Raw genomic sequence first — 15563 nt, forward strand, 5'->3', positions numbered from 1 at the left:
ATGCTTTCTTCTGTTAAAAAGAGGGTGTGCTGAGAATCCTTGGCCACCTCATCGTTAAAAGTAATCCCACTCCACTTCAGAGTTCTGAGCATTTTTACCCCCACACACTGAAAGTTGGCAATATTCCCTCCATTCATGGAGTGGGCTCCAGTCATAGACTGACTCTTCAGATTTCCAGTGGGACAAGCTGTGATGTGCATGGTGTGCTAGAGCTTTCTGAATATGGGTACTGATGAAACCATTGAATAACCTGGTTATCTTGTTTCCCTGTGAATAATTAGCTTCAAAGAGGTGGATAGGTGAATATGCTTAGATAGACTTTGAAGGTTATAAAGAGCCATCATGAAAGAAAGGAAGAAAGGAAGAAAGAAATCTGGTGCAAAGGCGAGCCCATTACAAGGATGACAGGTGTGCTGTTAAGTTTGGTGTTCACTTCCTTATACTTGCTTCAAGCTTCAGACAGCATCGACATTCAGCTAGACCTTGATGTTCAAAAGGTAACAGCTCTTGTGCCTTACAAATGGCAGTTTTGCAGGACTGTGGCAACAAGATAAGTGTTCAATTTCTCCTTTTACTGCAACAGTTCAAGGCATCAAGTCAACAGTGAGCCAATAATTTGGCACTGTCATTTGGGGGCCTTGAATTTTGGGGCACGATGCCCACCTGCCTTTGGCTGCTTGCCTGAAAGTAGGGGAATGATCAGGTAGAATCAGAATCAGAAGAATCTTTATTGCATCAGCCACTAGTCATAGCAATAAAATAAAATGTACTGAAGAAAGAGGTAAAAACTATAAAAAATACATTTTGGAGGTTTACATCAATAATCAAATAATAGATCTTATTCTAATTGTCCCCGCTAAAAACCTTGCAGTTTTTGCTGTCATCTTGATCATCTAAAAGAAAGGACACAGTTGCAATGGTTAAGTGACCAGGCATAGACAATAATAGAGGAATAATGACCTCACTCCTCAAATCATTTTAAATAGAGTGCAAGTACATGAGCCACTGACTCAATACTGCCATCTCCACCTGGACATAACCATTTTTCCAGTGGAATTTTTTGAAATCGACCCTCAAGTACAGTCGAAGACAGTATATTCAATCTTGCAAAAGTGAAAGCGTGTCTGTATTTTGGAATTGTTAAATTTTGCAGAATAGGGTACCAAAATGTCAAGGTGGAAAATAATCATACCATGGATAAAATGTCCTTATTGTGGCCAAATTATTCAGTCGCTCGATATTATATTAAATTATTTGCTTTACTGAAGCCCAGTGTTAATAACTGTTCTGGTGATAAACCAGAAAAGTAAAGCTTTTGGTTGACAATTTTAGTCCCAGCGCTCTCATGACAATCTTGTGATACAAAGTGTAGTAGACCAGTGGGGTTTAAATTTAGGCAAAGCCAATAAATAAATGTCCTACACCAAATCTGTAATTCTAAGTGCAATGAAGCATTTGGAACAAAGAATGGAACAGAAAAGAGTTGCCTTAGGATCTTAGATTGAACAGCTTCTGTAGATCCAAGGTGAGGGCCTGTCCAAATCTGAGCCCCATATAATAACTGTTCGGGGTTTAGCTTTAAACACTTCAAGGGGTGATGGTATGTGTTTGCCACCTTTTGTATGGAAAAAGCATGTCAGAATTTTGGCACTTTTCCTTTGCACATTTCTGATTGGATCAGGTAAATATTCCAACAATCCTTTAGCACAAGGGAGCATTAAATAGCACCATCTGGAGATCTTTGACATATGGGATATGGGACATTCTGGGATATGGTCTCTTATTTACTTGGTCACTGTAAATCACAAACTCCCAGGTTTGGATTTTGAGTATAGATTTGAACTTGTGTGAATTTTACTTCCAGCTCTTACTGTCTTTATGTCAGGGGTCTTGCAGCCTGCGGGCCAGATCTGTCTCCCCAAGAGAGTTTTTTGTTGTGCCAAAGATCTCTTAATTGTGAAATTGTTACAGATTTTAAATAAACAAATTAATTTCTGCATTGCTGCTGCTAAGCACTGCCCTTTATTTTTCCTTAAAACGTCTGTGACTATTTCATAATGTTCATAATGAAGCCCCATCCCACCAAACACTGTCTCCAGTCTCCACAATACAAAGCAAAAACTACTTCCTTACTTAAGAGTAATTCTGTAGCACTTGCTACATTCATGTGCCTCTTGTGGCTGATTTGTGATCTCAGACTCAGATCTCATTTCTCTTCTCTTCTCTTCTCTTCTCTTCTCTTCTCTTCTCTTCTCTTCTCTTCTCTCTGCTACGCAACCACACCATGATGTCAGAAGGAGATGCTTCTACATGGCATCTTCCTCCACATCATTGCACAGTAATCTTTATTGCTTTTCAAATAACACACAACTGAAACAAAGCAAAACCTATCTATGATGTGAAGGGTAAAAGTGCTGTGATACAGAAGGGTAGAAACACAGTTTTACACTTTTCACATATTTTTTCTGGGAAGAGAAAAAGACCACATTTCCAGTAAATGTAAACTGTGTGATAGAAAGAGGGAGGGACACTGAAATTGTGGTGCTGTGTGTGTATGTGTGTATGTGTGCTGGACACACGAGAGAGAGAGAGAGAGAGAGAGAGAGAGAGAGAGAGAGAGAGAGAGATATTAGTGGATTAGTGACATGCAGCACATAACATGGCCCTTACCTACCTCTGGTTGGAGAGCTGTAAAAATTCCCTTTATTGCCATGGCTGAAAAATACATAAATCCTAAAACAGGCCGCCCCCACATCAGTGACGCCATTTTCCCTTTGCACAGAGGATCCAAGAAGGTCATAAGCTATGTGAGAGAGTTCTGTTTGTATCCTCTGATTCTTCCAAGCTAAGGTATCTTACACTAGTCGAGGTGCCTTAAGGAAAGGGGGGGGGGGAGAAACAGAGTGGGCATTGCTGCCTGGAGTGATGCGAGTGGAAAGATGATCATTTCCCTGCATGCATTTCTGGAAAAAAACCCACTATACCAACTTCTTTTTCTAGTTGGCTGGAAGATGGACTCTCGTTGCAGTGGTGCTAGATAAAGGTGAACTAACGCATTACAACAGACATCTTATTACAGTGGAACCTGAAAACAATGGAGAGATGGTTTATGTAGCAGAGGCTTATCAGTAAGTTCTCTTGGATTACTTTGATCACTACCTTTCTTTGTGCTTCAAGATTCATGAATACACTTTTCGAAGTGGGGTAATCACTAAAATTCTAGAGTCTTGACAGCTGCAATTCTGCAAGTTTGTAGGGACAGAATATTATGCATGTTGAAAGAAGATATGTTCATGCACCTTCCTCCCACCCCTGAATCCTTCTCTTAACATTTTGATGGCAAAATGTTTTCTGTGTGGGGTTCCCCATTAGCGATCACAGTTTCCAGAACTCTATTCCCCAGACAACTACCTGTGTTGCCCATCATGTTGGGCAAGGAATCAATACCTGGAGACTCCCCCCCCCCCATGACCCTCCAGGTCAGAGGATGTGATGTTGCTGGACTTGTCAGGCTCAGAAATATACGCTTTCTAGGCTGTCCTTCTCACCTCCTTCCTGTAAGAGCAAGCAGATGCAGAATAGGGCAACAGGCCTTGAGATAATGTACAGTACACTGTCTGTTGGCTCCACACCTTCTCAAGAGCTATCAGACCAGCCTGTCATAATAAGGCCTCAGAAGGCATCAGCATGCTGCTGGGGTAATGCCTGATTCTGAGAGAACTCTGGGCAAACATGCCAAAGAAAAGTTCTCCAGGGCCCTGCCCAGCAATTTCCCACATTGGATTGGACTTATTGACTCATCACTTGAAATGTAAGTGCTCTGGACTCTCACGCTCTACCAGACACCCAACCCCCAAGAACTTAGCCCCAAAGTAGCAAGAACACTCAAGAGCATTCCATTTGCTATGGATCCATTTCAGAGCTTCATAGTCCAGAAACACCTGGTGCCCTCTAGATCAGTGGTTCTCAACCTTGGGTCCCCAGATGTTTTTGGCCTACAACTCCCATGATCCCTAGCTCACAGGACCAGTGGTCAGGGAGGATGGGAGTTGTAGGCCAAAAACACCTGGGGACCCAAGGTTGAGAAAGGCTGCTCTAGATGTTTTGGATTACAGTCCCTATCAACCCCAACCAGTCCAGTCATGTTCCTATTAGTTTCTGTATCATGCAGCCATACCGGCTGGGGCTGGTGAAGTTTAGTCTAGAACATTGGGAGGGCATTGGATTGGCAAGGATTTCCCTACATAGACTCACAAGACTTCCCTAGGCCAGAATTTCAGTTGGTTCAGGCATGGATGGGGTGGGAGGATGTTTCCTGCTGCAGACACTTTTCTGATCTTATATATTTTTTCCCCCTGCCAGAGATAATGAATGCAAAGAGGTGGTGAATCGATTGATTCCGGGTGAGGAGCCTGGAATATATACAAAAGGTAACTTCAAGTAGCTCATTCCTCCCTTAGGCTGGAGGGAATTTATAATATTTTACCCACCTCCATGGGAAACCAATCTGTTCTCAAACCACCTCTGCTCTCTCTACCTCCCTCCCCACCAGTTAGGGCTTCCTAATGGGGGCTTAATATTGCAACTTGGTCCTTGAGATAATCACAGATAGGTTGTTGGCAAGAGACTTTTTAAACTTTGGATTCCTCTGAGAAGTGATAGATACGGATTCAGTGAGGGGAGGGGATATGGCTTGTCAGCATTTTGATTCCAGTAACATTTTGAGGATGCTGCAAAAAGTGATAAAACGTTTAAAAAGTAAAACCAAACCAAACATGGCATGATGAAGTCTTTGCCCATATACAGGGGGTGGTGGGGGTGGTAGTAGAATCAGTTCTTCATGGGACCGTCCTACTCCAAAGGATATAAGGTAGGAGAGGCATCCAGCGCAGCTAGACATCTTGAATGCCCTTCTTGAGGCCCATGCTTTAAATGGCTGCCTCTTGACATTCAAATGGGTAAGGTTATTTATTGTATTACACTATTTAAAATGAACATAGTTCAACACAGTTTTGAAAAATCAAATGAGGCTATGCCATTTTGTTCTTCTGAAGCATGAAACAACGTAGCCAAGGAGATCCCAGTGATTCATGTATATTATTCATCTTGCATGCAGTCTTGTTTTGCCTACTTTTAAATAACGTCTTGTACAATTTTCATTGTTTAGAGGGTTCCTGTAAACCCCCCCCCCCCCCCGCTTCTGGTACTTTTCTCCTTTGTTTTGGAAGAGTTAGCTGGGCAACATACAAATGTCCTTACTTGTTTTTCACTTGGGCATAGGACTTATTTGGTGTAAACATGCATATACTTGAGTGCAGTGTGTTCAGTGAGTCTAACTACATATTAGAAAAATGTTGTAAACTGTTTTTGCTATCTGCTTTATAAAATTGTAATACACAATTTTTATGAATAAATAAATAAATAAATAGGTGTTCATATGGTTAAAATGAGCATATAAAATAACTTGTTGGGAATTGAACTGAGTAAGTTCTTTTTATATTTCAGTTTTCGAGCTTTAAGACTCCCTCATAAGCTTTAATTGTGCCAAAGGGTTTGCATTAATTGGGGATTAGATTTAACTCATAAGGTTTCTATTTAGTCAAAAGGCCACATACCTATCTGATCTAGCAACTATACAGGGAATAGCAATATACGCACCCTTAAAGGATATTTTTTGTGGTTCTTTTTCACATCTAGGGCAGATCACCTTATATTTCGTGAAAGCAGATTACAGCCGTTATCACATGGTTCTCGCTGACACAACAATAATGAAGGCCCTTCATCTTTATAGTATGTGCCATTGTGGATGGGGGGAGGGGAAGTGCACTGGTGTGTGTGTTTGCAAGGAGTGTGTGCTATTGGATGTGTCAGGTATACCTGCCAACTAAAAATATAAAAATACAGTGGTTATTTTTCTTTAGACCCACCAGAAATGTTCCACTCACTGAAATGCAATCTGAACTGGAAATGAAGTTGTTGGGGAGAGGAAAATATCTCTCTTTCTTCATTTCCACTCAAATCATCTTCTCCCAAGTTCTTCTTTAAAAAGAAAAATGGCAGCATTTGGTTTTGTAACATTCATTTGAATGAACTGTATGAAAATGGAACTTGCTTGAAGTCGTGGCGTTAATCCAGTGCTTCAGCTAGTACTGCTCATTAGCCTTCATTGTTACAAAACATTCTCCATAGTTCAGTTGGCTAGAGTGTGGTGATGATAATGCCAAGGTTGTAGGTTTGATCCCTGTATGGGACAGCTGCTTATTCCTGCATTGCAGGGGGTAGGACTAGATGATCCCCAGGGTCCCTTCCAACCTGACAGTTCTGTGATTCTATGACCTCTGGAGAAAAATGACATGGAGAACATAGGCAAAGTTTTTGAGCAGATCCAGGACTTAAGATGGACTGAGCATCATCTTGAATCAATGTGAATTGTAGAGGCTTGGACACTGCTGCATTATAAAAGAACTTTAGATCACTTTTCTCAAATTCTGAATATTCAGCAGCATAATACATTATATGAATTGGCTTCATGCACAAGCAGAAGCCATTCATAAACTATATGCCATTGAAGATTTTATGAATTAAAATGCATCTGACCTGTTTTCAGAAATATGTCTGCTGCACATTATCTGCATCTCCTGGATTTCAAGGTTGTGAGCAACCCTTTATATTTTAGTGCTGTGGTACAGTTAGCATTTGAAAGATATATTCAGCCAGCACAGCTAGATATTTTAGAACAGATTTATGCGCTATTATACATTGTGTCTGCATTGTTATGGTAGGTTAAATGGTACTTTCTATTGGCCTGTTCCCCTTTTAAGGCTGTCCATCCTTTTGGTGGACGTGGGTGGTGCTGTGGGTTAAACCACAGAGCCTAGGGCTTGCTGATCAGAAGGTTGGTGGTTCGAATCCATGTGACGGGATGAGCTCCCATTATTCGGTCCCAGATCCTGCCAACCTAGCAGTTTGAAAGCACGAAGTGCAAGTAGATAAATAGGTACAGCTGCAGCGGGAAGGTAAACAGCATTTCTGTGTGCTGCTCTGGTTCACCAGAAGTGGCTTAGTTATGCTGGCCACATGACCCGGAAGCTGTATGCCGGCGCCCTTGGCCAATAAAGCGAGATGAGCGCTGCAACCCCAGAGTCATCTGCAACTGGACCTAATGGTCAAGGGTCCCTTTACTATCCTTTTGGTGGCGAATCCCATGCTTTAATTAATTAATTATACCCTCACATTTTTCCCTGACAGAGACTCAAGGTGGCTTACAAATTAAAAATAAGAAAAAACATAGAAAAAGCCATCATTAAAAACAATTAAGCATTAATAGAATTAAAACATGAAAGACTACTTATAAAAACAGGTCCCTGAAACTGGGATTATGGTAGATATCATTACATTTTGTCAGACATGTTTTCTGCATAAAGGCATACTCTTTTACCCTAGGAATGTTTCCAGTACCCATTCATTTATGGTAGGTCATAATAATACTACTCACAACAATGAATGATTGGTTTCAGGTTTTGTGTACTCAAACCAAGGTTATAACAGATTAACATTGCAGGATAAATAACCTAAATGGCTTTCTGTGAGCTTTGTTCAGAAAGTTGCATGTTATGAAGCTCACTAGATTCTCACTAAGTTTGTTAAATATTTATTAATCTTTCACTCAATCATGATAGCAGCAAATAAGGCTTTATCTTATACCTCTTTAACTATGTGCTCCCAACCCAAAATATGTCTGTTCCTTCCCCCTCTCTTTCCTCATCCTAATTCTTAATGTGTCATCTTTTTGGGGTCTGAAGCTAGGGAACCAGAACCATCAGCTGACATAATAGACATATACAAGGCTGTCGCCAAATCCCTGGATTTGCCAGCGGACAAGATTATCTATCTACACAGATCTGGTAAGAGTAGTTGTCATCTTATGACTTATTATTTCTCAATTTGGGGTAAATAATGGTGAAGTTTCTCTTTCTTTCTTTCTTTCTTTCTTTCTTTCTTTCTTTCTTTCTCTCTCTCTCTCTCTCTCTCTCTCTCTCTTCCTTCCTTCCTTCCTTCCTTCCTTCTCTTTCTAAAAATGGAACACAAGTTAGATTAAGCTAAGGAACATTGCATTAAACAACATATGTAAAAACAGCCAAACAGCCAAATAAAAGAAAGGCAGATAAAAATATATACTGTATTTTAAAAATCTTCAATTGCATCAGCCATCACCTGATCAAGAGTAGTAGGTCTAATGGAACAGGTGAATCCAAATAGCCCTGACAGAAGCAACTGGTGATGGATCCAGGAAGATCTGTCCAGCAGGGCATTCCACAGTCAGGCTACTTGAATATAAAAGACCCGCCTCCTTTACCTCAATCAGGCATCTGACTGAGGTAGATCAGAAAGCAGAGGTGAGGCCACTGATCTGATCAAGCACAAACAGCTTCATACGGGAAGTGCATCTCTCAATATATCCTGGTCCCAGGCTGTAGTGTTTGTTACGTTAGTTTCTCTCAGCAGTGTAAGCTGTGTTGGCTCTAGGGTGTTTTCTGGGGAAGGGAGGCTTGAGCAACTCGCTCTCCATGTGCTCCCCTTCCTAAATGGGCCTACCACTTCTGCGCCATTGGTCCTGCTGCTCATTTGCTTGCCTCTCGCTCTGGATCCAATCAGCACTACCTCCTAGAATGAGCGTGGCGGAGGTGTGCAATGGAGGTTGTCTTTCTTCTCCTTGCTCCTTTTGCTACTCACCCACTTGCAGAGTGCAGGTGAAAAGCCAGCAGCAGAACCGACAAGGTCTTACAATGGGCCTCCTACTCCTGTGTGGGCTTCAGCAGTGGTGCCAACCCTGCCTGTCAATTCATGAGGAAAGGGTTGCTGGTTCTTTTAAGCCAACTTTCCTTGTATAGAAAGAGCACCTAAAATGATCAAATGGCTACAGCACCTTCCCTACAAGGAAAGAGTATGAAGGAATCAGCATGTATATTAGCGCTGAGGTGTCCATACAGCTAGAGTGTCCCTATTAGCTAGTTACCAGGTTTCTGCTCCCTGGTCCCAATTCCACATCTTCCTATGAGACATTATCTTTTTTCTTCCACAGCTCCATGCCCGGATGCATGAGTTAAATCCTGGAACCTGGGGTTGTGTGTGACTGCAAACATGGCTCAAATTTGTAAAACCATCCCATTTGGAAAGAAAATCAACTGGATCACAGCCCTAGAGATGTAACAAAATGGTGTATCAATGCCACTATCAGTCATTTAATTGTATTGAAAACCCATCAAAACCAATTAAAACCATCAAAGACAGAAATGTGTTCAATTTTATTTTAATCTATTTATTTTTAATTGGCAAATTTATATGCCGTATTTCGTGACACTGCAAGATAGTTAACACAATCACAATTGCAAAAATGCACGATATGTAAAATGCAAAAAAGGAGAGAAAAAACAAGTTGCCATTACAGCTTGAATAATATATTTTTTAAAAAATAATAATCTTAAAGGAATTCTCAGTTCTTTGTGGTTTCTCTGCAGTCACACAAAAGTGGGTGTGACCAGAGGCAAAAGTGGCCAGAGCATTGAAGGGCCATAGCTCTTGCCTTCCATGCAGAAGGACCTGGGTGTCACCCCAGCTTCTTCTGGGGAGGAAAAAACTCAAACACATGGCAGAGTTCCCAAAAATAGACCAGTGGCAATTGTACTTCATCCAGCAGAGCTTTTACTTGCTACTGAAGGCAAATGAACATAATGGTCACTAATCCAGTACATTCAGGATTGGCACAGTCCATAAAAAATACAGTTGCAGTACTTAAAATAAAACTTACAAAAACTTATAACAAGACTAAAACTTAACAACACTACAGCGTACAGAAAACAGAACACTGGAAGAAAACAAAAGAGAGGGAGAGAGAGAGAAAGTGAGTGAGACTCAGGCTCCTCCTGGTCTTACTATTATAATCAGCAAAATCTTGACAAAGATAACAGAACCAGTTTAAGCCAACTGTAGCTCAGCTCCCCAGCAGAAATAACCCAAACAAAAACCTTATTCCTGTTTCCTTCACATAGAAAGAAAACTTTCTTTCACAAAGAGAAGAAACCTTCTATAACCTTCTTGAAACTAATCAGAATAGAAGAGACATCAGATCAATACTTTCTGTACTAAGAAATGCAAATTGACAGTGCAGTCACTGGGTATCTCCTGGTAGGGCTGGGAATGCCCCCTGCCTTAAATTCTAGAGATCCACTGTGAATCCATGAAGAAAGTTCCAAGCTTCATGGACCTAGTGGTCTAATTCAGCATAAGTCGCTTCCTAGGCTACATTCCAGCCATGCAAAAGTCTGGAATCTCTATCCAAGATACCTAAAAAGATCAAAAGGCTAGAGCACCTTCCCTAAAAGTTGATCTCCTATTGAGACAGACAGACTGCCATTGCAGTGATGTGCCACTTCCCCTCATCTTGTTATCACCTTTACCATTGTGTTTTGAGTCTGGCTCTTCAGACCACCAAAAATGTTGAATTAAGCTGCAATCCAGCCAAGCAGAGGTTTAAGGTTCACACACACACACACAGACACACACTACTTCTTCATCCAGGCAATTAAGAGACAATATCACCATTAGATAATACATTCCAGCCATGCAAAAGCACTTGAAAAGAGTGGGAATTAGGACCATTAACAAGTCTGGTTGGGGATGTGGCACTGCCTGGGGAGAGTTTCAATGGAGCCCTGCACCTGAAGTTCCACATCAATGGCACCATCTCCATTTCTGCAAGCTGTTTTTTCTAATATAATGCCATTCTCATATACGTTCGATGCACACCATCTGCTTATATATGCATTTCCATACATATTGTTTGGATGGAGAACTGCTGTTCCACCATCTATTGTTCTCTAATGGTGATCGTGGGGGAGAGTCCCACACCTTGGTGCATGTTACCTAGCAACCAGCACCACATAGTACAAGACATTTTGGTCAATACTGGGTGGAGCATCTATTTTCACTGGCAGCTGGGCAGTCAGTAGCGCCTGTCTTTTTTAGTGGCAAAGGAGCCTAATGAAGTCTCTGGGGAACAATGCTGTAAAATGTCCACTCACTGAGCCTTACATGTTACTGTTGCTATACTGGCTGTTTTATATATTGATTTTGGCAGCTCTGGCGTCTGAAGAAGAATCAGGAAGCATATTGCTGAGCAATCTCAAAGAGTGAAACACTGGGAATGAACAAAAAGCAGCATGTGAAACAATTCTTATTTTGTGCATTTTGCTGTATAACAGAGCTTCTGTTAATGGGGGAAGCCCTCATCTACTCAATAACTAAGCTGAAGAAGGAGCCTCTGTGATCATTAATGAGATAAAAATAAAAACAGAGAGCTGAGTGTTGTGATTTTTTGATTTATTTTTTTTAAAGAGACAAGAAGAGAAAGAGAACTAATTTGGTTGCTCTGAAAGGTTGTTTGTTCTACTGATGCTCCAGCTCCCAGATTCCCATACAGTCAATGCTGGGGAAAGAACATCATGGCCGCCTGTTTTTCATTCCTTACCTCTAAATATTCAATTATATCTATTACATTCCTTAGGTTATCTTTCATCTGTCTTCCTGGAAGAAATCCTTATTGATCTTGATGAATTATTTCTAGCAAGGTGCCTTTCATTCTGTTAGCTAGTATATTTGCAAATAATTTATAATCCTTATTTTTTAATAATGAAATTGGTCTGTAATTTTAACCTCCTCCAAGTCTGTTCCTTGCTTTGGAATTAAAGGCCGCTTTCCAAGTTTTTGGTATTTGTCCTGCATTTATAATTTGATTAATAATATTTTGTAGTGGTTGAATTAGATAATTTTGCAATTCTTTAAATAATATTTCGTTGTTAATCCTTCTGGTCCTGGTGCTTTACCCATTCTTGCTTGTTTAATGGCATCTGAGATCTCTGTAATATTAATAGGTGCATTTAATATTGTTAATTTTTCATTTGGAATTTTTGGCACTTTGTCTTAAATATCTTTCAATTTCTGCTTTCTTTTCTAGTCCTGCTCGGTATAAATCTGTAAAATATTTTATAATTTGTTTCCTAATTTCTTTCGGATTATCTGTTACTTTCCCTTCTTAATAAATAATCAGATTATTTCTTTTCATTTTATTTATTAGCAAATAAACAAATCAATTAAAATACTTCCAGCCTGCCCATCGGAAGTGACGCGTTGGGCGACCCCTGCAGGGACCGCTGTCTGGGGGAGCACCATTGGCCCTGGCCCTGCCTGGGCACACAGACATGACCACTCCCCCCTGGATCCCTTTAGCAGGATACCCCAGCGTTTGGAGGGGCAGGCGGAGACTACAACCACCCCTCCATCCAAGATAAAGGATTGCCCCGATGCCCAACCGCCAATTGAGGAAAATGCTTACTGCCAAACCACTTACATCTGCATCCAAGCCTGATAACTGCTACAATGTCTGCTAACCTAATATCGTTTCCTGTGGAGGAAAGGTGCATGCCATCAGGCCTAAACAGAGTCTCTTCCAAGAATTTAATATTGGGGTGCTGAATCACCCAGCCACCCCACTGCAATATGTGGCACCTAATTGCACAGTTAGGGATGCGGGTGGCGCTGTGGGTTAAACCACAGAGCCTAGGACTTGCTGATCAGAAGGTCGGTGGTTCGAATCCCCGCTACGGGGTGAGCTCCCGTTGCTCGGTCCCTGCTCCTGCCAACCTGGCAGTTCAAAAGTACGTCAAAGTGCAAGTAGATAAATAGGTACCACTCCAGCGGGAAGGTAAACGGCGTTTCTGTGCGCTGCTCTGGTTTGCCAGAAGTGGCTTAGTCATGCTGGCCACATGACCCAGAAGCTGTACGCCAGCTCCCTTGGCCAATAAAGCGAGATGAGCGCCGCAACCCCAGAGTCGGCCACGACTGGACCTAATGGTCAGAGGTCCCTTTACCTTTAATTGCACAGTTGATTCCCACTGGGTCAGTGTTGTGCCATTGATGCCACTCAAGCATATTGGATCAGCCAAGGCATATGGTGGAGTACAAGTTGTGCAGCATCTGCAAGTCTTTGATTATAGCCCACGTTAAGTCAATTCCCTTGCGTTGGCCCAAATCGTTTCCTCCCAAATGGATGATGAAGGTGTACAGGAGCCCTTGTGACTCGATTCTCGCCATGATCAAGCGCATAAACTCTTGCCATTTCATGCCGTGGCGGCCCAGCCAATGAATCCCATTGGGAGGCTGAGTGCAGCTCCCAAGCCAGTGGTGATGGAGTGCATCTGTGCCCAATGCACAATACTGTGCCCACATATCCAAATGTTCTTGCTAGATGACCCTGGAATGAAATTAGGATGGAGTAGTGTGTAAGTTATTGTTTCTGACCACGTATATACCTCTTGTAGGCCTCCAACTGCCATCTGCCCATGGTCTTTATGTCCTCAGCAGAGGCACCCAAGCTCCAGGCAATAGTGGCTGCCCCAATTCTGAATGAATGCGTGGCAAACTGTTGCGCTTGCAGGCCGCACTTGGCAACTGCCTTACGCAAGACCCTAGACTAGAGAATTGATGCCTGACCGGGGGGGATCCATCTTCATGAATGAAAAGGGGGCCTTGAACATCGGGGGCACAGCTGCAGAAATCACCTATCGTCCTTAACAGGGCATGGGCCAGCACTCCCAAATGTAGGGAGGCAGATGGCAGCACCCTTGGCTAGCTGGTCTGTTTTGGATGCCTGGATGTTAATGGACAAGGAGGATGGGGTAAGAGCAGAGGTCGGCAAACTATGGCTGGGGGGCCGGATGCAGCCCCCCAGGCTCATAAATCCAGCCTGCGGACGCTGCCACTTGCTTTGTCAGTCCCCGTGCGCTGTAAATGCCTCGCTGTGCAGGGACTGACTTCCGCATCACTGGCACAGCATCTGGGTGGGCAGTGACATTGCCGCAGCTTCAGATTGGCTGCAGGAAGTTCCTGCAGCCAATCCAAAGCCTTGTCGCCCGTGAGCTGAGGTAAAACCGGTGCAGCCATGGATGGAGAGGCTGGTTGGCAGGCGGTGGGTCTGGGCTGTGCCATGGGCATTGTGACGGGTGTGTCGTGGGGCTTCAGCCAGAGCTTGGTGTGCCTGGCTCCTGGCTCAGCGCTGCTGCTGGTGGCGCGCTTGGTGGCTGCGCTGGAGCAGCTGGAGGGCGAGCTGCACACTGCCTGCCCAGTGCTCCACGTGCGTGGCCTGCCTGCTGACCTGGCCTCGGACGACAGGCAGCAGCGCATGGTGCACACCATCTGGGAGCTCCGTGGTTACGGGCCAATGGAGCTGCTGTTGCTCATCAACAACGCTGGTGAACGGGTGCTGCCGAGACACACTCCTAAGCGCGTGCAGAGTGCATTCTTCCTCCAAGTCCGGAGGCATCTGTGGGACTGGCTTGCAGGGTATTTATATTTTTCAGAATATAGTCCGGCCCCCCACAAGGTCTGAGGGACTGTGGACCGGCCCCCTGATGACAAAGTTTGCTGACCCCTGGGTAAAAGCAATATCACATAGCTCCAGACCGCTCTGTCTCGCTTGGCCCAGTATGTTTTGCTCATAGACACATTCCCCCACTCTTAGTGCTCCAATGAATGCTACAGAATATGCTGCCCTGAAGAGCCTATGCTAAGGTTACCAGATTTTTTTCAATGAATCCGGGGACACTTTTCAACTTCCTACTATATAGATGGATTTTGTCAGGGAACTGATTTGTAAATCCAGGGACTGTCCCCGGGAAACGGGGATGTCTGGTAACCTTAGCCTATACTACAAGCGGGACCAGCAAATAGCCGGCAGCTTTTTCCAAATCTGCTTTAGAATGTCAAAAGTTATAGGTTGTGCTTGTCAGGAGCTGGGAGGTTAAGTCTATGCCATCCTTCCAAAGCCTTTTTAACCAAGAAACCTGAGCATGGATTGATGGAAAATAAACATTTTGAAAAGAAAGCTGTTCCTGCAGCTTGGACAGTTAAAGTGTTGGCTCCATTTCCTAGAAAAGGTGAGCGGACTTGTTCCATCATCCATGTGACAGCCCTTCAAATATTTGAAGCCGGCTATCATATCACCTCTCAGAACATTGTACTGTGGAATAGAGTCTTTTGGAAGGAGGCAAGAGGTCTCAAGGCCCCTCTCAGAACCCTCCTTCCTCCTTCCCAAAGCCCAGCACCTCACTTATCTGGCTTCGGGAAGGCAGTGTGAGAGCTGGGAGCAGGGCATCAAATGTTGCAGAGGGCCACCAAAAAAGGCCTCAAGGGCTGCATGTGGCCCTTGTCCTGGCAATTGGACCACACTGCTCTACATGCAAGGGTGCTCAGCATTCCCATTACATTTGCATCAGGAGCTGCAGACCTTGGTATTTCTGCCTGTTCCAGTGCAATGAAGGGGCTTTGTTTTGCTAGGAATGTATCATGTGGCTAAATTTAGTGCTGGTCATGCTACAAAGAAGAGGCAAAGAGAAGCCCACAGGGCTTTTTTTTTTTTTTAATTGCCTTGCAATTATGCTGGAAATCACATGAGAAGCAGATGTGGCTGGAGATACATGAAGGTTGCTCAGAATTAGTACTGAGGGAAT

At 43.1% G+C, this 15563-nt stretch overlaps 1 protein-coding gene and 1 long non-coding RNA gene across 6 annotated transcripts in view; one reads left to right on the top strand and one right to left on the bottom strand.

The window, feature by feature from the left end:
* Positions 1–341: 341 nt before the first annotated feature.
* LOC309333585 (uncharacterized protein) lies at positions 342–9294 on the top strand. The gene is made up of 6 exons (XM_081847310.1): positions 342–497; positions 3001–3128; positions 4363–4430; positions 5698–5790; positions 7803–7904; positions 9083–9294. The coding sequence occupies exons 1-6, from the start codon at positions 402–404 to the stop codon at positions 9100–9102; spliced, it is 507 nt and encodes a 168-aa protein (XP_081703436.1). The 5' UTR covers positions 342–401; the 3' UTR covers positions 9103–9294.
* The window catches only part of LOC309333616, a 39841-nt gene continuing 32373 nt past the window's right edge, over positions 8096–15563 (bottom strand). For 2 of the 5 annotated variants that reach the window (XR_014152592.1, XR_014152594.1), the window contains one exon: positions 9481–9865. This is a non-coding gene — a long non-coding RNA (uncharacterized lncRNA). Of the gene's footprint in view, positions 8835–9480; positions 9866–12926; positions 13310–15563 lie in introns of those variants that run through there. The other 3 variants (XR_014152591.1, XR_014152593.1, XR_014152595.1) reach the window with 3 other exon arrangements.

This window comes from Podarcis erhardii (assembly GCF_964252035.2).
Source record: "Podarcis erhardii genome assembly, chromosome: Z".
NCBI classification, from domain to species: domain Eukaryota; kingdom Metazoa; phylum Chordata; class Lepidosauria; order Squamata; family Lacertidae; genus Podarcis; species Podarcis erhardii.